Source organism: Danio rerio, chromosome 4 (assembly GCF_049306965.1).
Source record: "Danio rerio strain Tuebingen ecotype United States chromosome 4, GRCz12tu, whole genome shotgun sequence".
Lineage (NCBI taxonomy): Eukaryota > Metazoa > Chordata > Actinopteri > Cypriniformes > Danionidae > Danio > Danio rerio.
In genome coordinates, this window is record NC_133179.1 from 42,439,233 (window position 1) to 42,464,409 (window position 25,177).

The window sequence follows — 25,177 nt, forward strand, 5'->3', positions numbered from 1 at the left end:
TTGTTATGCAGCAAGCCCAAATAGGATTTTTTTTATAAAATTAACTTTATCGTGTGATAAGAATTAAAAGCGATTATAAACGAATAAATTTCTCAACTCAAATAAGTGGCAGCTTGGACCCAGAAACAGTATTACATACGTCACCAACAGGTTACCACTTAACAAACGGACTCTTCCCTCATGCCGCTTGCAGATTAGCCAGGTTTGTTAAGGCCTTGACGTAGTTCCAGTGTGAGGCTGCCTCCGCTGATGTCACTAACGCCGCCAGCCCCGTCTCTCTTCTCTTTTCCTTCCACCTGTGATCCTAGGGCCATCAGTAGCGCGAGCATGCCTCCGCAACTGCTCTAGCCCCCAACTTTCTTCAGGCCCTGACGCAAGTTCCAGCATGAGGCCACCTCTGCTGACGTCACTAATGCTGGCAGCCTCTTATCTTTTCCTTCCACCTGTAATCCTAGGGCCATCAGTAGCGCAAGCATGCCTTTTTACTATTTCAACCCCTAAACGTTTGCTAATCCTGGTCATTAACCCCTTCAAGTAGTTTTATTATAAGGTTACTGCCGCACAGGGACCACTCCCACTGGGGACGCATACCCTATTATGTACTACTGCAAGCGCCGTGACTGCTTCTACGGGAGATGTACACCGTATTATTATGCACCACTGCTAGCGCAGTGACCATTCTCACTAGAGACGCACACCTTATTTATCATGCACCACTACAAGCGCAGTTACCGCTCCTACAGGAGTCACACATCTTATCATTTTGTATCATTGCAAGCGCAGTGACTGCTCCTACAGGAGTCGCACAGCTTATCATTTTGTACTATTGCAAATGACTTACCGCTCCTACTGGAGTCAGACTCCTTATCATTATGGACTACTGCAAGCGCAGTGACCGATTCTACGGGGGATGCACACCTTATTTCAATCTACTGCTAGTGCAGTGACCACTCCTACAGGAGACGCACACCTTATTATCATGCACTACTGCTAGCACAGTGACCGCTCCTACGAGGGACGCATACATTAATATTATGTACCACTGCAAGCGCAGCGACCGCTCCTACGGGAGACGTACATGTTATAATTATGCACCTTATTATTATGCACCTCTGCAAGCGCAGTGACCGCTCCTATGGGAGACACACACTTGATTACACACTACTGCTAGTGCAGTGACCACTCCTACGGGACATGCACATCTTATTATGCACCATTGTTAATGCAGTGACTGCTCCTGCTCATGGGAGCAGACACTCTTGCTGGAGACATTCATCATGCACCACTATCAACACAGCAACTGCTTCCTCCCGAAACACATACCTTACAACTCAACAGCACCCCTCCAAATTTTTTAGACCAGAAAACTTTGGGGGGCTTGCACATTGTCTGGCTGCTGACCTGTAACCAATAGCGTTTTTTATGGAGCGTTCTGGGGCCGAGCTAGATATTCCGCTCGAATCCCAACTCCTCTTTGTTTCCTAATAAGGGGAACAACTCGAGTTGGGGTGTCTCTTCGAGCTCAGAGCCCTCCCCCCAGACAGCATGCCAAATATGCTTTATACTTAAACGAATGCAAGTGTGAACTCGTGAAGTGATGTTTTGTAAACAAATTTCGGGACAACCCCTATATATACCAAAGCTGTCTTACCTGCAGCATCTCACGACTTTAGCATTTGTCCACCACTTCGTCACCTCACCTCTTGCATTGCATTCCCGGTGGGAGCGTTCTGGGGCTGGGCTAGATACTTCACTCGAATCCCAACTCCTCTTTGTTTCCTGATAAGGGGAATAACTCGAGTTGGGGTGTCTCCTCGAGCTCAGAGCCCTCCCCCCGGACAGCACGAGAACATTTATTTTGGCGCTCCTACATTTATTGTGGAGCTCCTGCATTTAATCTGGCACTCCTACATTTATTTTGGCGCTCCTACATTTATTCTGGCGCTCCTGCATTTATTCTGGCGCTCCTGCATTTATTCTGGCGCTCCTACATTTATTCTGTCGCTCCTGCATTTATTCTGGCGCTCCTGCATTTATTCTGGAGCTCCTGCATTTATTCTGGCGCTCCTACATTTATTCTGGCGCTCCTGCATTTATTCTGGCGCTCCTGCAATTATTCTGGCGCTCCTGCATTTATTCTGGCGCTCCTGCATTTATTCTGGCACTCCTGCATTTATTCTGGCACTCCTGCATTTATTCTGGCACTCCTACATTTATTCTAGAGTTCCTGCATTTATTCTGGCGCTCCTGCAATTATTCTGGCGCTCGTGCATTTATTCTGGCGCTCCTGCATTTATTCTGGCGCTCCTGCATTTATTCTGGCACTCCTGCATTTATTCTGGCACTCCTACATTTATTCTAGAGTTCCTGCATTTATTCTGGCGCTCCTGCAATTATTCTGGCGCTCCTGCATTTATTCTGGCGCTCCTGCATTTATTCTGGCGCTCCTGCATTTATTCTGGCGCTCCTACGTTTATTCTGGCGCTCCTGCATTTATTCTGGCCCTCCTACATTTATTCTAGAGTTCCTACATTTATTCTGGCGCTCCTGCATTTATTCTGGTGCTCCTGCATTTATTCTGGCGCTCCTGCATTTATTCTGGCGCTCCTACGTTTATTCTGGCGCTCCTGCATTTATTCTGGCGCTCCTGCATTTATTCTGGCGCTCCTGCATTTATTCTGGCGCTCCTACATTTATTCTGGAGTTCCTACATTTATTCTGGCGCTCCTGCATTTATTCTGGCGCTCCTGCATTTATTCTGGCGCTCCTACGTTTATTCTGGCGCTCCTGCATTTATTCTGGCGCTCCTGCATTTATTCTGGCGCTCCTGCATTTATTCTGGCACTCCTACATTTATTCTGTCGCTCCTGCATTTATTCTGGCGCTCCTGCATTTATTCTGGAGCTCCTGCATTTATTCTGGCGCTCCTACATTTATTCTGGCGCTCCTGCATTTATTCTGGCGCTCCTGCAATTATTCTGGCGCTCCTACATTTATTCTGGCGCTCCTGCATTTATTCTGGCACTCCTGCATTTATTCTGGCACTCCTGCATTTATTCTGGCGCTCCTGCATTTATTCTGGCACTCCTACATTTATTCTAGAGTTCCTGCATTTATTCTGGCGCTCCTGCAATTATTCTGGCGCTCCTGCATTTATTCTGGCGCTCCTGCATTTATTCTGGCGCTCCTGCATTTATGCAGGATGTACAGTTAATAAATCATCTGATAATTAATACTCTGGGTGGTTATTTGTTAACTACAGGTATAGTATGAGCAGTGTGAAACATAATCACTGATAAACCATAATTCCTGTCATCTGGGGTTTAGTACCACCCAGGGTTAACATGTTCAAGCATGAAAAGCTCTAATATGAAATAGTGTGGGCTATTATGAAATATTTTTGTAGTTATTGTTGAGTGGAGAATCATTTACCTCAGTGTCTCCAGTTTACAGTTCACAGTCTTCAGTCCATCAGAGAGAAACTTCACTCCTGAATCCTGCAGGTCATTGTTACTCAGGTCCAGCTCTCTCAGCACACAGTTTGAGGATTGTAGAGCTGAAGACAAACTCTCACAGCACTTAACAGTGAGATTACAGCTCTGTAGGCTGTGAGGGGAAAACATAAATAATGATTTTGCATTTATCTATTAATCCAGAGCAGAGACAAAAACATTTGAATGTTGTGTTTTAGTTTGAGCAAAGGTAAAATCACTATATGGACTCTGTAAATACTGAATTTAAGGGAGAATCCAAGGCTGTAAAATAAACATCAAATTATTATTTACCTTACAATTCACAGTTTTGTGTGATAATTAATTATTAGTTATCATTATTAAAAACTTTCTCCGTTTTCCAAACTTATGTTGACAGATTAGAGTTATCAGTTTTTAAAGGTGAGATTATATTATTGTATTGCGTAAAAAGAGAATCAAAGTATTGAAAAGAATGTCTGAAAGTGGAGTAAACATAAGCAGAACAGATACTGTGTACAGCAGGAGATCAGTGATACATCTTTTATGTGAAAGCACAAATAGTCTGCGCTGTTTCTGCACTGCACACATATGACTCATGGGTTGCAGATGTGTTGCAAATCGATGTGTGAAATGGGCATAAGTGTATCCAAAAAATTCTTACAGTGCTCTTGTGGTGTTTTTGACCACTGGTATCAGTCTCATCAGTGCTTCATCAGATCTTCTGTATTTCTGCAGTTCAAACTTCTCTTGAGTCTCTTCTGACATCAGGAGCACAAACACCAGACCCGACAACTGAGCAGAGGACAGATCCTGTGATGTGAGATTTCCAGAGCTCAGACTCTTCTGGAGTTCCTCCACAAAGTCATCCTTCAGTTCATTCAGACAGTGGAAGAGGTTGATGGTTCTCTCTACTGATTTCTCCTCCTCTATTTTCTTCTTGATATAGTCAGTCGTGTCTTTGATGTTCTCAGTTTCGAGCTTCAGTCCTGGCAGGAACTTCTTCAGGTCACTCTGATTAGACTCCAGAGAGAGACCCAGCAGGAACCGGAGGAAAAGGTCCAGGTGTCCGTTCTTGCTTTGTAAAGTTTTCTTGACTGCATCCTTATGAAGTTTAAACAGGGTCTTTGTAGAGAATTTCCATGTCAGTTCCTTTTTCCTGGAATCAAGAAATGGATTTGTTTTCTTGTCTTTGTAAGTGAAAAACACGTAGAGAGCAGCGATGAACTCCTGAACGCTGAGATGAACAAAACTGTAAACCTGTTCCCCTGAAATGGGGTTTTCCTCCTGAAACATTCGAGTACATAATCCAGAGAACACAGACCCTTCTTTGACATCTAGTCCACACTTCTCCAGATCTGTTTTGTAGAAAATCAGTTGTCCTTCCTGCAGCTGTTCAAAGGCCAGTTTCCCAAGCTTCAGAACAATGTCTTCAAAAGACCAGGCCTTGGCTTTAGGTTCAGAATCGTTGCTGTATTTTTCTGTCATCTGTTGCTTTTGAGACAGTACGTAGCTGGTGTACATCCCTGTGAGAGTTGTGGGTGTTTTTTCATTGCTCTCTTGACCCAGCAGAGGCTGAAGAACAGTGAGAGAGATCCAGCAGAAGACAGGGATGTGGCACATGATATACAGACTTCTGGATTTCTTGATGTGGCTGATGATGTTTCCAGCAACCTCATTACTGCTGTTTTTGATGAAGTACTGCTCCTTCTGCTCATCACTGAATCCTCGCACCTCAGTCACCTGATCAATGTAGGTTTGGGGTATCAGACTGGCTGCTGCTGGTCTGGATGTGATCCAGATGAGGGAAGAGGGCACAAGCTCTCTCTTTAAGAGATGTGTTATTATCTTACTCACTGTCATTTCCTTATTAACATCAGTAAAGCCATCAACCTCTTTAAAGTTCAATTCAAAGCGATATTCATCCAGTCCATCAAAGATGAACATGACCTTGCCTTGTTTTTCAGGAAGAGAGCTCAGTCCTCCACTGCTAAAGAAGTACTTGTTAAGCAGACCTATGAGACTGTACTTTTCTTCTTTAATCAGATTCAGTCTACGGAACGGCAGTGGAAATATGAAGACTATTTCCTGATTGTCTTTTCCTTCAGCCCAGTCAAGGATGAATTTGCTGACAGAGACAGTCTTTCCCACTCCTGCGATCCCCAGTGTCAGGACTCTTCTGTTTTGTTGACCTGTGTCAGGCTGAACTTTAAACATGTCATTACAATTAAGTGGTTTATCCTTGGCTGTCTGTTGGTTGTGTTTTGACTCTATCTGTATCACTTCATGGTCATTTTCTCTTCCTCCTGTCTCGTTCTCCACCACATATAGATCAGTGTAAATATCATCCAACTTCTTCTTACGACCTATCTGTGAATTACCAATCAATATATGCTTATAGTCCTCCTTTAACTTCTCCTTTAGTTCATGGCTGGTGTTTGTGTAATCAATAGGAGGGGATTTACAGGTCTCTGAAGCTGCACCTTTACAAGAGAGAGGAAAAAAACAATAAAGTAAAACATGATTATGCCCTGTGCTTCCCTTCATGAAAAAAAGAACAATAACACATATAAACAAACTTAGATGAATGAAGACAAACATATAAATGTTGATAATGTGAAATTCAGGCCCCCATTTACATGCATTAGCATTATGATTGACCATCACTGTTGTCCCTAGCAATGAAACACAGGCACTCATGAAGTCATTTGTTTCATCATTTAAATGACGTGGCACCTGTATGGTATGTTGAATTAGCAGGGGTAGGTGATTTGACTTACATCTTATATTGTGTTGATGTAAACAAAGTTGATTACTCAGAATAGTGCAAGATGTTTCAAAAATAATTCTCCAGAATTAAAGTTTTTTGAATTACTTCATACTCTGCTGATCATTTGCTGTCTCAATGTTTCCTGACCTTTCAATTTATTTATTTTTATTTTTTTCCCAAACAAAAAGTGCAAACAAATATAGAGATTATATATATATATATATATATATATATATATATATATATATATATATATATATATATATATATATATATATATATATTTATTTATTTATTTATTTATGTTTTGTCCCCAGAAAAAAGGCATTTTGATTTGAAGAAAAAAAGTTGCAGGAGCTCAAGCCCTTCAAAGCAAGATCCAAGAACAACTTCATTATTATTTAAGAAATGCACAGTGTGAGCCGACTTTACAATGTGTTCTAGTTCCAGTAATGTTTATTTTACAACTGATCTTTGTTCTTGTTTTCCTTTGCTCTTCTCTTTATACATATTTGTTCATTCTGTCTGTGCAAATGAGTAATAAATGATTGTTTTGATAGTATTATCTTTGTGTGCTGCTAGGATGGAGGTCTTCTATCTTTGTAAAGCATAAATTGTGTAAAAGACTTTATAGAGATCTTGTAGTTGGATTATGATTCTGCTAATGCTTAATTATTTCAACAGCCATGCAGACTGCTGATGACAAAAAATGAGGGAACACTACAGGAATCCAATTATTATATAAACTTTAATGAGAGTAGTATTCATTCATTCATTCATTTTCTTTTCGGCTTGGTCCCTTTATTAATCTGGGGTCGCCAAAGCAGAATGAACTGCTAACTTATCCAGCACATGTTTTACGCAGCTGATGCCCTTCCAGCTGCAACCCATCTCTGGGAAACATCCATACACACTCATTCGCACTCATACTCTACGGACAATTTACAGACACTGTGAGCTGGCTTTACAATGTGTTTCTGTTTCAGAAATGTTTGTTTTACAATTTATTCTAAGCTTCTTCATTCTTTTTTTTGCTTTGTTCATTAACATAGATATGTCTTGTGCTTCCCATTACACAAAATAATAATTTACATATAAATAAAGTAACAAATTCAGATGAACGAAGACAAACAATATATTCACATACATTAGCTATATACAAAATATTAAATGTATTTAAATGCATTGCTTAGAACTGTTCAATAAATGTTATGACAATACATCTGACTCAAAAACCATTGCTGGGACAGGGTTTTAACATGAAAGATTTGAGCTGATAAAAATGTAAATCAAATAATCACATTTGTAAAGTTTGACAGGGAATTAAACAATACCTTGCTGCTGTTTTTTCTCCAACTCTTCAGCCAATTGATTCTGCTTGATTTTCCTCAGGGTGTCCACTGTGATCTTCACAGCTCTTTCTGATCCAAAACATGACACCAACTTATCCACTGTCTTTCGCCTGTCAGCATTCTCCAATTCAGCTGTTGAAATCTCTCTATGGTCAGTCATTAAATACCACTGAAAGTCCTTTAGTTCATCGTCTTTCAGTTCATCCAGTGAGTTTTTGAGCAGCTGTTTAACATTCGCCATGGTGCTTTACCCATTCACAGCTACAAGACAAGAGCAACAACATCTGCATTAGTTTCACAATTAACATATGGACCTGAGCATTTATTTATTATTTAAAAAAGGAAATTAACCAGTGAGAAACCACATTTCAGAAAGCTAAATATTGAAAATTGATTGTCACTACTTTAAGTGGTTTTTACTAAACAGCAGGGCTGGATTAACCAATGGGCCTTATGGGCACAGGCCCAGGGGCCCGTGCGCACTAGGGGCCCATGCGAGGGGGGAGAAAAAAAGACAATTTCGGAGTGTCTTTTTTGGCTAATTGCAAATAGCGCATGTAGTTGAAATAAGCTATTCAGGGTTTATGCCCATCGATGCCTGATTAATAGAGAAAACATGAGTAAAGAGCTGTTGAACATTACCTTGTAAGGCGCACAGCATCATCTTTTGACGCGATTGATCATCAACTCGGTTCGAATCCACCATCTGCTGAACTCGTGCTACTTTTTTTTTCTCCCCATTACATATCAGATTGGAAATATATTTATTTTTAACAGGAAGGAAACATTTTTTTTAAATAATGCAAATGTGATATAAAGTCACAAGTGTCTCGTGGGTATTTAATAATGTTTAGCCTTATTATAGGTGCCTCCCTCTCTGCAAAACACTATATTGCTCAGACAACTGTATTTCCTCTGAGCAAAAAAATCGCGATCACATATTAATATTATTATTATATTTAAACTGCCTTCTTTTCATTAACTAAACAGAATGCTGTAATTGGTCAAGCCCAGAAACGTCAGTTTTGTAACAACCCGCACTAAACTGAGCGGACTTTAGTCTAACGTTATATCTGTCATAGATCAAAAATGAGTGGACAAGTGGATTTAGCAAATGCGAGAGAAAGAGGAGAGGAGGTATCTTTATTGAGGCATTTTCCATACACACCATCTTTAAACAGACCCATGATCAGGAGAATGAGGGTACAGAAGAAGACGTTATGGTAACTTTAAATGATGAGTCGCTAGCATTAACCAGGCGGAGGAGGCTAACGGCAGCGCAGCGCGGACTGGATTAAACGTGTGAGAGACAGACAGAAAAGGAGAGAGAGAGGGTGAGAGAGAGTAAGAGAAAGGCCCAGAAGAGGAAAGAGACGGGAGAGAAGAGGTATAGTGAGTGTGATTTCGGATATTTTTAGGTTTATAATCAAGTCTTTATCACGAGAAGAGTAGAGAAAATACAGGGAGAGTAGGAGTGAGACAGTAAATCAGTGTTTGAATTATGAAAGACTCAGATTCATAGAACTCAGGTTCATAGAACTGGATTGGAGAGGCATTGTGTGTTATATGCCATGGCAATAATATGCTTTATAAGTTTTTATAAGTATCTATATATATATATAGTTAGTATTTTTATTCAATGCTTTGAAAAATAAGTTAAATCTTTATAGACTATAAATACATATGTACTATTTATCATTTACTTAAATATGTGGGCAACAAATTATAGATTCATTTTATTTAAAAATTATTATATTATTCTTATTTTTTATATTCAACTATGGGGTGCGGCCAGGTAGGGGCCCTTACAAGACAATGTGCCCAGGGGCCCCTGAGTTCTTAATCCGGGGCTGCTAACCAGGAATAATGATGTTTGTCTACTTTTGTCTTGAGCAGAAGCTCTGTAACTCTATTATCTGTATCATCATACAAGAGTATTTAGATGTTCAACTGGTTAAACACAACCATTTTAGAAAACTAATAAAACCAGTTTTAGAAAAGACCGTAACACTTTATAATAACTACACACTATGAATCATTTACTAAGCATTAGCATCTAGTGAATTCATCATATGTTAAGCATTAACTCTAAATTAATAAATGTTAGTAAGCTGTTTATAACTGCAGCTATAAATGCTCTAATCTTGACTCATAAGCACCTTTATAATGTGTTTAATAATTGTATTTTCATAATTTGTTAATAGTTTATTTTTCATTACTAAATTAAGTATCACATTATTTACAAACCATTTGTATTTAAAAGTAGTTGAGGGTTTTTAGAATCATTCAGAATAAGTTAGTAAATGATTAATAAACTATTGAAATCAATATTTCTATATCTTATTATTCAGGCATATACTAATAGTTAACTAATATTTTTATAAATGCTTTATTAACTAAACTTCATGCAGTTTTGTGACCTAATCTAAAGTGAGGACTATTTATGCTTTATAAATCACTTATAAATGACAAAAAAGGCTCAGAATCAAATGAACAATAATCTTTTTTTTAAAAAGTAAAATTACTGTAAAGTTTAAACGCTGCCAAATACAAGAGTGTCAAAATACAACAACAACAAAAAAAAACTGGATAAAACAACAACAATATAATAATTTAACAATATAATAAGATGCAATGTTTAAACTCTACACTGATTTTATTTTAGATAAGGTTGCAAAGATTTATTTTTCATTTCAAGTATAGTTTCATTTGTGTCTCTTTAGAAATTAATAATGTAATTGTTCCTGGTTAGAATTTAACTGAGCCTTTATTTGTCATTTATAAAGGATGTATAAAGCATGAATAGTCCTCACTTTAGATTAGGTCACAAAACTAGATAATAAAGCATTAATACATTAATATACATAGTAACCATTAATATATGCCTGAATAATAAGACATATAAATGTTGATTTCAATAGTTTATTAATCATTTACTAACTCATTCTGAATGATCCTAAAAAACCTCAACTACTTTTAAATAAAAATGGTTTGTAAATAATGCGATACTTAATTTAGTAATGAAAAATAAACCATTAACAAATTTTGAAAATACAATTATTAAGCACATTTTAAAAATGTAAGTTAAGAATAGAGCATTTGTAGCTGCAGTTATAAACTGCTTACTAACGTTTATCGATGTAGAGTTAATGCTTAACAGATGATGAATTCACTATTTGCTAATGCTTAATAAATGATTCATAGTGTGTAGTTATCATGAAGTGTTACCGAAAAGGCTTCAGATGACAGGTGAGACAGGTGATGACAGGTGAGGTATGTCCACTGTTAAAAGACCCTTGCATACTACATAATATGAGTACAAATACCCATCACTGTAATGGTACCCTGAAAGCAATCTTTCTGAACCTCTAGCTTAGATCTTATAATTCATGCAGGGTACAAAATAAGGGCCTATCATCGACCTTTAAAGGTACAGTTATACTTAATGTACCTTATTGGTACATATTTATCTGACAGTGTTGTAAAATTATTGCAAAAAAGTGAACACTGAAAAACACTAATGACTAATATAATATAAAAGCTCTTGGCATGTATTTCTACAAGCTCAGAATCCTCTGAATCATGTTGTTTTTATTGTGACACACATGGCCACCTAGACCTCAATTTACGCTGTTTAATCCAGACATGGGGAAAAAACCTGGATGATCATTGTAGCAGCTCGAGAATGTACCCAGGTGGCAAGAATTCTTGTCCAGGTTTGTTATAAAGCTGGTAGAGCAGGCGTTTATCCGACACTGGCTTACAGCATGTGGGCCAAACATTGTCCAGATTTGGCAGAGGTGGCACCGTCTTTAAGGCAGCATGCAAGACATGTGCCAGATGTTAAAAATTGATATGTGGGCCATGTACTTTTAAAATACATTCCAATTATTTTTTTGAGTAAAGAAATATTTTGGTGCACAATATTGTTTCCATGCATCTTCCTGTTTGCATTTTCTAATGCCTTCATTTTAATCCAGGATACAATCCAGATTTATTAATCTATTGTTTCTTGTATGTTGTGAAATAACTGAATTTAACCTACATTACATATATTTTATTAACTAAATTATTATTTTACAAATTATATTATTATTAACCATGACTAACATTACTATTATTAATGTGCATAAAGCGCCTCATGGGTTTCTCAATTACAGTTATGACACACCAAATCTGGCTTCCAGACAATGACCAAACATCGGGCCATTGCTGGCCCAGTTCAGGACAAGTTAAAGGTTAATAACTTGACTGAGACTACACTGTTAGACCTTACCAGGTTTTTTTTTTTTTTTTTTTTAACAGTAGAATACTGGCAACACTGTTTTTGTGATTGATCCCTGTGATGATGTGCACATGTTACCTTACTGAGGTGATGAAATTTAATTTTGGCTTAGTTGCCAGAAAGATACACACAACTGTTAGCATCTGTACATTATGGCAGTAAGCAATATCCAATAAATACATATACTTAAACAAAAGTAATGTAAGAAGTTATATGAGGAGAGGCTAACTAGCTAACAATGTAGCTTTCAAGTACACAGTTCAAGATAACAATATAAGTTAAAACACAGCCTTATTTTAGAAACCCTCAAAAACATTTGAACACATTTTACTTACTCATTGTAGATTCTTATTTAAAGCCTAAAACATCAGACTCTATATCTGAATTGATGGACAGAGAATAGAGCACACTCAGCAGTAAACAAATCAAACACCTGGCTCCCTTAAAGGGCCAGCATTTTCTGAAAACTCTTTCTAACACCTTTGTGTTTAGAATAAGACGGACAGCCTGTGGGAGTGTGTGGTGATGCCTAAATCATTATTTTCTGCCTTTAAAATGCACGTCTCTATAAATAGCATCATAAACCGTCAGAGAAGATGGGACAGTAATAGTTGAACAGTAATTTGCTATTTATTGTCAGTTACTATCTGTAATGAGTACATAAAGTAAATTACTGGAATTATCACAATCATGCACATATCATTGAATAAAAACAATAAAAATATACAAACTTCATCCAAAGCAAAAAAAAAAAAATAATAATAATAATAAATAATCTGATCCTCATGTTGTTCCAAACCTGTAGTAATAAAAATTAATAAATAAAATAACCTGATTAATACATTTATTTAGGAAAGCCTTTATACTATACTGTTAATGCCACTTTTACCTACTTTATTTGAAGTTTTCCAAACAAATTCATTGAGTCTCTGCAAAAATGTATGTACGTGCTGTTTAAGATATTTTTTAAATAACACATTTTTACTAGTTATTTAGCAAAATACTAATATTCAGCTTAAAGTGCAATTTAAAAGCTTAACTATTGGCTAAACTAGGCAAATTAGATTAATTATAGAAACGTAAACAAAGTTATAAAAATGATTGTGATAATTTGGTTGCTCCTATTACAGAAAAACACTGGCTATTTTACAGTTATTTACTGCATAATCTACAGTAAGGGTTAACAGTGTAGGCCCAGATCCCAGGTAGGAGGCGACATTCTCGCAACGTTCCCTGAAAGTTCCCTAAAGGTAATGAAAGTCCCGAACCTTTACAGAACATTAGGGACGTTCTAAAACGTTCTCTTTTAATTATAAAATAACATTCCCAGTATGACTTCAGGAGGACGTTCTGTTTTGGTCATTCTATGGTCACATAATAACGTTACAAAGAGAACCTTTCTAACATTAACAGAACGTTTCCACATGGTCCTCATTTAGTCATATAATAACGTTCCCAGAATGACTTGAGGAGGACGTCCTTTCCTGGTTATTTTATGGTCACATCATGTTACAAAGACAACCTTTCTAATATTAACAGAATTTTTCCACATGGTCCTCCTTTAGTCAAATAATAACGTTTTGAATAGGACTTTAGGAGGACGTTCTGTTTTGGTCATTCTATGGTCACATAATGACGTTACAAAGAGAAACTTTCTAACATTAACAGAACGTTTCCACATGGTTCTCCTTTAGTCATATAATAATGTTTCCAATATGACTTAAGGAGGACGTTCTGTTTTGGTCATTCTATGGTCACATAATACCGTTACCAAGAGCACTCCCGCAGCACTAATTTTAATAGCTAGTGCTGGTGGTCTCAAAATTCAAAAGTAAATGCATAAAACGTGTCTTCTATGTTCATCGTGCTCAAGAATGAGCATTATAACTGTAGTGTAGCGTGTAACTGCTTCATTCTGGAGAGTTTGAAAAAAAATACATACTCGTTTCTGGAAGTCGATTCCTGTCTTCAAATCAATTCCAGCACTAGGTCAATTGAGGAATCGAGGAATCAACTCTTTTGAAGTCGATTCCCTAAATCCCTAAACAATGGCACTCATTCTGCCTGTCAACAAAGCTGCTCATGCGGCTGCTTTCACCAATTTCAGGTAAGTTTAGTCCTTAAAAGCACTCGGATATTACATACAACTGTTCCTGACTGTTCCAACTGTTTCTTTTCTTACTGGTAATTGACATTTGTGTTGAATATTTATTTTATAGTAATGGTTACACAGCAAAATCCTCAGAATAAAATTTACTCAGTTCAGAGAATATTTGATCCCTCTCTAAATTGAGCAATATTTACTCAGCAGCAGTTAAAGTTAATGAGACAATGATGGGGTTAATTAAGTGATGATTGAGCACTGATGATGAACACCTGCTGTTTGCTCATTGATTACCTGATTGACTTTATTTCTGTCAGATGTTCACAAAAGTCCTTGAAATTTATTGAGAATTAACTGTTTTAGTTCTTTACATTTTACAAAAAAAATAAATAAATAAAATTCCCCCCCCCCCCCCCCCTAATGTCACCATTATGGAGAAAAGTGGTTGATTTACTTGGACTCGATTTCTAATGGTAAATTGTTCTTTGCTTGTTAGGACAAGTATAATGAGAGCAAATGTGATCAAGTTGACTGATCCTGTATTGATTCTTACTCTTGACATGTGTAGCTGTATAAGAGATTATGTTTAAATGGTGATTTATCACATAAGAAGCAAAATTCAGTGTTTATCAGGAAAATGGACCTCAGCTGTGGTTTTATATTTATTGAAACACATTGAGCACCTGAATCAATTCAGAGACACAGACATAAATAATCAGCATTTCTCAACAGTGGTTAGAGTTCTATTTATTATTGGCTGCAGTGCATGGTAAGAGAATCATACGACATTCATCCATAGTTCCTAGCATGCACTGTAGGAAAAAAAACTCACCATAGTTGAGAAGCATACTCTGATTCTTTATGTCTGTGTGTTTTAAGTGTTTCAGATGAACAATGTGTTTTAAGATGTGAAAAAAGGATTGGTGAGCTCCATTTTCTTAATACAGTGCTTCTTTTGTGATACAACATTATTTAAACTTAATAGGTCAAAACCAATTTTACTGATTTAATCAGTGACTAAACCACCACAGTTCAATTATCCAGAGCACAATTGCTCTCTTTATACAATGTTTGCCACAATTCACTATTTGGCAAGCAAAGAGAAATGTTCGAGGTTACAGAAGTAACCCTTCGTTCCCCGAGGAGTTAGGGTTAGGGTTAAGGTCCGAGGGAACAGAAAACTTACAGGAGACGAGGCGGACCCCGCCAAGAAGAGGCGCCGAGCGGATTAACCGCCATCGCGCACTTAACCTAAGGAATCGCCACATACCCCCTGGCTGCTCCACCACCAAGAGTGGTGAGGGTGGAGGGGCACGAGCAGAAAAAAAGTGCCCTTCAAGTCCGCGTGAGCCTACTGTGCACCTCTAGTGCACAGTAGGGAACGCCCCTCTAGTCGGTCCGGCCGCGGAGCTAGGGGATAAACCATCTCCAACCCACGGCCGAAGCAGCCCAGAAAAGCACGGCTAACACATCCGTTTCAGGATCCGTTTTGACAGCGCTCACCTGCCCAAAGGGGGCGAGCGGGTCTGGATCATCATCGGACAATGAAAGCCCACTCTCCGATGCCGCGGTGGATATCTGGTCTCCGGTGTCATGGAGCGTAAGGGCTACCATCTGTTAGACGGATCATCTCCCCCGCTCGAAGCTTAGATGGAGCGCTTGGAGGAGCAAGAGGTCCGTGGGCGACGGATTATCTCTCGTTGAACCCTCAGATCTGCCCGAGTGCCCGCTGCAAAGCAGGGGACAACTGGGGTTGTTTGCCCTTTTGCAAAGGCTAGCCGCGATCTTTACTGCGCAACAGTCATAGCATCGCAATGACGACATGAACTGCCCGCGAGCAGCGCATTAACATGCTGGAGCATGTAACGCAGTGTCCGTCAAATCCACTTATAGCACTGAAGTTCCCCAAACGAAGGGGAACTAACATTAGCAATCAAGTCAGAGTCCAAGTAAAGCAGCTACTGTTCTCCTCAATGGTGACAGCTTAAACACAAAAAGTGTTTTTATTTTTTTTTTTTATTGCTGTTGTAAAAAAATTACTAAATTAGTTAATTATTAATATTATCTATATGTAATTTTGTAGAGTGTGGCAGAAATAAGGCCAAACAGGTTGTTAATAAGTAAAGCTGCTGTTTGTGGAGTTGCTTAATGATGCTCTGCTGAGATTTTGAAAGATTTGATGTGTTTTATTTAATATACGGCTGTGACTGAAGGTAGATGTAGTTTTGTGTTTCTCTTCTCTGTTTGTGCTTATTAACAGCAGGTGTTCATCATCAGTGCTCAATCATCACTTAATTAACCCCATCTTTTTCTCATTAACTTTAACTGCTGTACTGCTGAACTGAGTACATTTAACTCTGATGATTTTACTGTGTAGAGTCTGAAAAAAGTACTGAGCTTTTGTTTATTAAAGTGTTAGCTTTTAATGACAATATTTTTTGTCAACGTTTAATAGGAGGTGGTGTAGTGTATACACTGTTAAAAATTGTCCCGTTAAAAAACAGTAAAATACTGGCAGCTGCAGTTGCCAGCAATGTACTGTTATTTTACAGTATGTTGCTGTAAAAAACATGGACTACATTGATTTACACAATACTCAAGTTGACTCATTTTGCTCACTGAAAGCAACTGCCTCAACTTGGTCAACTGCTGAATGAGTTTATGCAGTAATGTGCTATATATGCTTAGAAGCATACTTATAATGATAACTTATTTTAGTTAATTAGAAAAGTTCGGTTTAACTCTAATGTCTTATTTTTCACAACAGCACACATACATGTAAATCTGGAATCACCAGAGAGATTCTGACTGCATCAGCAACTAAACAGCCGCTATCTTTAAATAGAAAAACATGCAGAATAACATCAGCAGTTCATTGTTCATCTTTAACTCATACACTGGCTCTACTCTCCTCCACAACGGTGACAGACAGAAAAAAATAGCTTCAGGTTTTACAGTAAAATACTGTTTTTCCTTGATTTAACAGTAATCTACTGGCAGCTGTGGTTGCCAGCAATATACTGTTTTTTTACAGTCTACTTCCGTTGTGTAAATTAACAGTATATTACTGTTAAAATACATTTTTACACTGTGTTTTTACCTCTCACACCTTTAACCCTTTAAACCCCAGAGCAAATACTTCAGTTTTTATTGAAGTGTCCACACTACTGAGTGTTCAAGAAACATGGAGCAAAGCTGAAGTAAATTCATTAATTAACTGACTAATTAAATGATAATTGAGGATTAACAATGAACAAATGAAGAAATACTGAAGGGAAAAAACAAGAACAGAACATACAAAACTTTAGTCACAGCTTTATAATGAAATAACCTGAAGTACAACAAATGATTAAATCATTGAAATGATCAGCGGATGATTAAACAACTCTACAAACATCATCACCAGCTACACTTATTACTTAATACATGTATTTTTGTATAACATCTACTAAAGTTCTTCTTGAGAAAAAGTTAAAGTTTTACGTCACCATCATGGAGAACAGAGTTTGCTTTAGTTGGGCTCTTAGCCCTGTCATATTCAACATTTATATATCTTGGCTGCTGCAATTGTTAAGAACTTTGTTTGAAAAGCTCCTTTGTTGTGGCAAGCCAGCCAAAAACCTAAATAAGATCTGGTGATGTTCATGTTGCTATTAAATGGCAGAGTCTGTTCTCATTTAGTATAATAAAATTTACTGCTCCTATTCAATGTTAAATCTATTGTTTTACATTATATGTCTATATATGGCAATGATTTCTGGAAGTTTTTAAGAATATCTTGGACAATAACACTGCTCTATGGTGTAAAACGCACTCAAAGAGACATCAATAATCAGCATATGAACCTCAATAATGGTGAAAACAAATTTAACAAAATTAACAGTTTAACTCACAAACAGGCAACTGAAAGTCTAAACATAAACAACAGCAGAATCAAACACAAATAAAGAAAACTGTTAGACCATTATACAACATTTATTTACACCGCAATGCATGCTGGGATATTTGTACAGTGCCACTCCCAGCATGCATTGCAGCATGAAACATTTGAGATGTTACCATTGTTGAAATACAAGGTCAGATTCATGAGGTCTGAGTGTGTATTTGTCATAACTGAACTGTTTTTGTATGTTATTTCTTGACTGTTAAGCATTTACGGAGGTATCTTCTTTTTCCACTTCTCATTAATTACATTAATACCTGCAACTAAGCATAAAATCTATTGCATGAAGCCCTTCATCCAGATTTATACCAAAACATTTATCAGAACTAATTTCAGATAAATAGATTTCTCTATTTATTGACTTCCCAACTTTATTGCTATAGTACAAACGTTTTGTAAACTCTGTATTCAAGCAGATGGAAAGTCTTCTTAAATGAGTTCAAGGGTGAAGAGCCCAACTAAACCAGCCCCTCACTCCATTACGGTGACACAATAAAACACCTTAATTTCTGTTGGATCTCAATGAGAATTGTATGGAAGTCAAATCAGTCAGTAATAAGTGTGTGTCTGCTGTTGTTTGTGGAGTTGTTTAATGATCCTCTGCTGAGACTGAAGCTGTTTTATTTTATTTGATTTTATTTAATGTTGTAACTCAAGTCACTGTTTGTGTTTCTTGTTTATTTTCTTCAGTAATTGGGATTATTAACAGCAGGTGTTCATCAGTGTCTGAATTCACTCATTAGTGTTCATTAAAACTGTCAGGTGAACTATATTAGTTAACTAGTGTATGAAATAGTGAACAAGGACACAAAGCGTGATTTCAAACACACACTTCAAAACATCGAATCTGAACTCTGTTAGCTCACAGTTTTCTGCAGTTGGTTACTTTCTCGAAAACAAAAATGTTACCCAGAAAGCCCTGTTTTTAACAGAATATTACTGTTTTAGTGAAAAAACATTATTTTACCGTAGAATCTGACCGTTTTTTAACAGCAATTTTTTACAGTGTAGCCTAAAATATCCACTGTACTGTCAAAAACGAATTAAAACCCCTTGTGAAAAAACAACTCAGTTTTCTGACCACACTTCTATATTATTGCTTATTTATTCACTTGCTGGAAATTAGAATTGAATTTAGAAGTAGTTTGGAAAAATTTTTTGCACTTTGCAAACAAAAATAACTATGTAGGCTCATGGATGTCTTCAGTGGAGTGTGTAACACCGTTTTCTTATCAAAAGATATTTAAGTGGCAGTTCTTTAATAATAGATAAGTGGGATGTAGATGTGGAGATTTATACATTTTTTTAAATTCAAAACATATTAATTTGAATTATTTTATAAGTCTCGAGCACCACTGTAGACACCTGAAAGTAAAAAAAAAATAAATACAAAGTGAACTTATTTGTAAATATTGTTATTTATGCTTTGTTTCAGGCAGCAGAAAGACAACTGGACGATAGAGAACGTGACTAGGAGACGCACACAAACACACAAGGACACAGCATATTAAAACATAAATTGTTTAACAAATGCTTTATGTTCTCTGCCAATAAAGCGAATTTTAGTAACATTTTATTGATTGAGCTCTTTCTGTCTCTTACATTCAGGACAAGAAAATAACATTCTGTGAATGTCCTTAACACCAGCAAGCATGTTATGAGAACGTTGTGAGAAGGTCAAATTTTCCAATAAGGTTTGGTCCCCTAAACATTCTGAGAACGTTCTGAATGTTCTGTAAAGGTCCCCCAAATAACTTCCTCAAAACCTTTAAAGAACTCAACATTGTGACATTCTCAGAACAACCTTAACACCGACGGGGACGTTCTAAGAACGTTCTGGGAACGTAAAATTTCTAGCTGGGGATATTGTCCATGTTTGGCCCTTATATGGAAGCTAAACTTGGTCCAATGTGTTCACTGTTTTCGCGGTCTCCCGAGTTCATTCTTCCGAAGTGACCTGGAAAGACCGGTCTTTACAAGAGTGCAAGTCCGTTCTCTGCATTCTTGGAGTTGAGAAACAGCCCATGTTTCCATCTTTAATTTGTTTCTTACAGTCACATCATGTGATTTTACAGGTCAGAGTTCACCAAGCTTGAACTCTGCATTGCAGCGAACTGCAAAACTTGTTGCATGACTTTGTGTTTCCAGCCTGTCACATTCGAGTGCATCTAAATGGAGAACAGTGCAGTATGAACGCGGCTTAACTTTGCTGCTGAGTTACTTTAACTGAATTTAGAGTGGGACCAAACAGACTCTGAGCTGAGGAAATGTTACTCAGAGGATTTAGCTGTTTCTGAGAGTCAGATGATCATTTGCACCTGTTGCTCGTTACTCTACCAGCTCAAAAACATGTCTGCCATCCTGAGCCTGATGGCAGAGTGATGAAGTTCTGTTCTGCCTCACTGTAGTGTTGCTGAAAGTACCAGAGATCGTTACTGTGTGAAACTTAGAGCTTACAGCTTATTGTAATCTTTTAGAAGAGCTTTATCATTGTTATTGTGATCCTTCTCTCTATGTGGGAAGCTGTGGGGATTTGTCACAAATCCCGACTGAACCCAATAGCAAGTGAACAGGGAGTTTATTAATTCTCAAGAGCCTGAAACAGTAGCAGGACATTAATAGTTTGTGAAACTGAAATAGCTGTCAACAAGTGGATGCAAGGAAAGTCCAATACAGAGAAGAAATTCAGCTTCAGGAAGCGAACTCGTCACTAACAGAACTCAGCGAGGACAGCCTGACAAGACACAAACGCGAACAACAGCAAACTGACAATGTGAAACAGAAGCACCGACTAGATATAAGCATAGTGTAATGCAAATCAGCTGTACCATACTGATGAGTCAGCGGAGTAGTGCTAAGCAATGAGGAATCACCAGTGACAACAATACCAAGTGACCGCACAGACGCTAACGACAAACACAGAACATCAGCCTACCACATACCCCCCCACACACACACACACATACACACATAACTAAGAAAGAACACACAGACCCACAACGTGCGTTACTAAGATTGTACCTAGTACAGTATTACCAAACTTGGAAAAGTGATATTATATTTCTGCATTACAGCAAAATCTAATATATTACATTAATTGCTTTACTTTTGAAATGTGTTAGTCTCAACAGTAATATTAAAGCAGAGCAAAAGCTTCTACTGCTGATAGATAGATAGATAGATAGATAGATAGATAGATAGATAGATAGATAGATAGATAGATAGATAGATAGATAGATAGATAGATAGATAGATAGATTTCAAACCTTTCTCAGGGCAATAACCTGCTCTAGAAACTATAAACCACCTCAATCCAGCAAAACTTCTTGTCCTGCCCAAAACTGACTACACATCATATCTTCATGATCAAACAGTCTTTGGTGAGTTTCCTCTGGGTGCTCCAATTTCCACCACAGCCCAAACACATGCGCTATAGAGAAATTGAGTAAGCAAAATTGCCTGTAGTGTATGAGTGTGAATGTAAGAGTGTATGGGTTTCCCAGTACTGGGTTGCAGCTAGAAGGGCATCCGCTGCGTAAAACATATGCTGGATAAGTTGGTGGTTTATTCCGTGGTAGCAACCCCTGATTAATAAAGGAACTAAGCCAAAAATAAAATAAATGAATAAATGTACTTTTGAGAATGATTTTCCTTACTTTAGAATCTGTTGCTAGAATTTGTTACTTTCTTTTCTGCTTTAATTTTGAGAAATGTCATGATCTCTGAAATGTACAGGTTTAATAGTATTTAGACAAATAAAAGTGTATAAATGATGCAAAACAGGTGACAGTTGTAGCCACAGCAGTTGTTTATCATCTGCATCAGTTAAAGCAGAAACACTTCAGACAAACAAATGGAACCGGTCTCACTGCTGAAACTCTTCAGGGTTTTCAGCTCATGTATCTATCTACACATAAGATTGTGTGACTCCACTGTAAATAAACTAAATGCATTCATGAATACTGATATTGCAGTGCGAGTTTTCTGCATTCTGTAGCTTCTGTAAGGGTGCACTCACACTATGCTATCTGTACTGTGCCAGGGCTGTTTCCCTGTACGTTTGAGAAGTTTCAATGCTCTGAATCACGTTAAAGTGGCTGATTTGTTCGGCGAATTATATGATTGTGTGTCACTGCATATCAAACAATTAAAATGATATACTAAAGAAATGTCTACTGTGCTAATCGAGAGGACAGTGGACACATATTTAAGTATCAGAATGAGAAGGTTTTTGCTTTCTGTGATCCTTTTCCAGAAACACACTCTACATTAAAAGGTGTAAATGAAATCATTAGAATGTCTTTAGCTCAGCAGTAAAGTCTCAGTAAACACAAAGAGATGATCCACGGATAATCAGACGACACTCATAGATGGTATAAAGTACAGAAAGAAAAAACTCTCACCTCAAACAATGCCTGCCGATCTGTCTGTTCCTCCGCTGAACTGTTGAGCTGAACAACAAATCTGAAAATTCTTTCACCTCTGGAAAACACAACAAACCTGTTTGAGACATGAGGAAATAACCAGTCAGACACAGACAAGTAGATAAGAATAGAAGATAGAAATGGAGGCTTTCCTCAGCTGGTAATAGCAGTGTTGCGAGTACAAAAGTAAAGCAGTCACTATATAACAGGTCACTTTTCCAAATGTGCTATATATTGTACTTGTTATAATCTCAGTAACACAAGTTACAATGAATGAATTTTAGCCCCAGTAAGTTGTGTGTTTTATATTGTCCCTGATGGGAAGTGTGTAGAGTTTAAAAGAGTAATAGTAGCTCAACAACAATAATGAAGCTGTTCAATAAGCTTAATTTTGCATAAGTTTCAGACAGTGTTGTTTGCTGTGTGTGGGCCTGAAGAATGTGGGGGATGTGGGCCTTATCTGGGCCAGATGTAATTTGCTACACTCTAAAAAACGCTGGGTTGGTTTTTTAACCCAATTGCTGGGTTGAGACTGCTGGATAACAATTTTGGGTTGATTTAACCCTATTTGGGTTGAAAATCGGTCTTGATCTATAACCCAGCAGTGCTGGGTTGGGAACAACGACGTGAAAAAGCACGCACGTGACGTCAACGTCCAGACAGGCAGGACATCAGCGTGACCAACCGCCATTTTCTCTGTGCCGTCTTTAGAGGGAAGCAAGCAAAATTCTGTCTGAAGAGTAAGTTATTCGGTGTGTATTTAACAATGGTCATACGAGATAACACGTTAAGTTTACTGTATAATACATATATATATGCTTTTTTTTATCTAACGACTAAAAAGAGACGGCCGTGCTTCGCCCTTGTCGTCTTGACGAGAAAGCGCGCGCCAACATCGTCGTCTGAAGGAGCTTGGAAAAGATAAGGTAAACATTTTAATATTACTTTTGTATATGTTAAAGCTATTGTGTTGGATATGGTTTTGATACAGTGTTCACTTAAGTTATGGGTTAAAATCGGTCTTGATCTGTAACCCAGCAGTGCTGGGTTGGAAACGCATACGTGAAAGAGCGCGCACGTGACGTCACCGTCCAGGCAAGCAGGGACATCAGCGTGAGCAACCGCCATTTTGTCTGCCGTCTTTAGAGGGAAGCAAGCGAAATTCTGTCTGAAAGGTAAGTTATTCGGTGTGTATTTACCAATGTTCATACGAGATAACACATTTAGTTTCCTGTATAATACATATATACGCTTTTTTTTACCTAACGACTAAAAAGAGACGGCCGTGCTTCGCCTCACAGACGACCTTGTCGTCTTGACGAGAAAGGGCGCGCCAACATCGTCGTCAGAAGGAGCTTGGAAAAGATAAGGTGAACATTTTAATATTACTTTTGTATATGTTAAAGCTATTGTGTTTGTACAGGTTCACTTAAATAATTTTGTCAGCATATCCACGTACATTCCCGCTCTGCTTGTAAGGTAACGTTACATTTCGCTGAACTTAAGGGCTGTCAAAATTAAGTTAACTTTAATTGTTTCGTGGATGCAACGTGACCGCCAGTACGTTATTTAAAACACTTCATCTAACCTTACTTAAAACGCAGAGACTGCACAATTTGCTGTGTGTGTGTGTGTGTGTGAACCCCTACTGTGTCGAGATATATCCAGCTGCAAGCCCGGAGAACCACACACGTTTTAGGCACACACAATCTAGGACACACAATTTATGGTTTCCCATTTCATTATGGTTTCCCATTTCAGTCATTATTATTATTATTACATCACGATCATTTTAACATCTCTGCAGTTTCTGAACTCGAATTATGTAAATAAAAATAATTGGTTAAAGACACTTATGACTTTATTCATGTGTTCATATACAAAGAAAACATAGACCGTCTATTTGTTGGATTAAGTGTAATAAACTAATTCAATATCTTACTATAATCATACTTGATTAAAATCACTTTATTGTAAAATATAAAAAGCAAACAATAATATGTCACTTTAAAATAAATTAGCCTACTATAGTTAATAATTTAAACAATATATATATAGTTATAAACTGATTATCATAACTGATTATCTGATTATAATTATAAGTTAATATATAAACTATCTTTTACTAAACTGTCACAGCTGTTTTATATATATATATATATATATATATATATATATATATATATATATATATATATATATATTTATATATACACACACACTTATTTTTTATTATTAATAGTTAATTTGTTCCTATTACTACATTTTGGTTTTAAAAACAATTTTTTGCTTACTATAAATTACTACAGTATTAAATGTGGGAAATCATTAATTAAAAGATTATTAGAAAGTTAAGCAAACAAACACTATTGAATCGCTTGAGTAAAATATTAATATAGTGTTATACATTTGGTACATGTAAAGATTTTTATTACATATAATGTATTATTGCCTATATTAACTTGCTATTATTTCCTTTATCATAAATTAATCCATTATATAAATTAAACCTGTCCAAATTAGATCGTTCAGCAAGGCCAGCAAACGAGTATCTGCTATATTATTGTCAGATAATAATGACTGATCAGATATAATGAATGATTAAAAACTGTTCAGTCTATTATATTGAATGGCGATCGGAAACAATGCTCCCCTTCGGCCGTCTCGATTGCAATATTTGTGAAATAAAGTAAACGCTATTGTTTATTGTGTACAATATTTATTCATCATATATATCAAAATATATCGATGACGATGTTCAAAAAGACGTTAATCACATTAACATCCGTCGTAACCATATATGGTTTGCCTAGATTGTGTGTGCCTAAA

At 37.2% G+C, this 25,177-nt stretch overlaps 1 protein-coding gene across 1 annotated transcript in view; it reads right to left on the reverse strand.

Moving 5' to 3' along the window:
• Positions 1-25,177, reverse strand: part of LOC108183681 (protein NLRC3-like) — a 117,778-nt gene that overhangs the window by 21,457 nt on the left and 71,144 nt on the right. The window contains exons 3-6 of the mRNA XM_073947451.1: positions 22,328-22,406; positions 7,575-7,853; positions 4,135-5,953; positions 3,433-3,606 (exon numbers count right to left, since the gene is read on the reverse strand). Of these exons, the coding sequence (XP_073803552.1) occupies positions 3,433-3,606; positions 4,135-5,953; positions 7,575-7,833 (2,252 nt within the window). The 5' untranslated portion in view covers positions 7,834-7,853; positions 22,328-22,406. The remainder of the gene's footprint in view (positions 1-3,432; positions 3,607-4,134; positions 5,954-7,574; positions 7,854-22,327; positions 22,407-25,177) is intronic.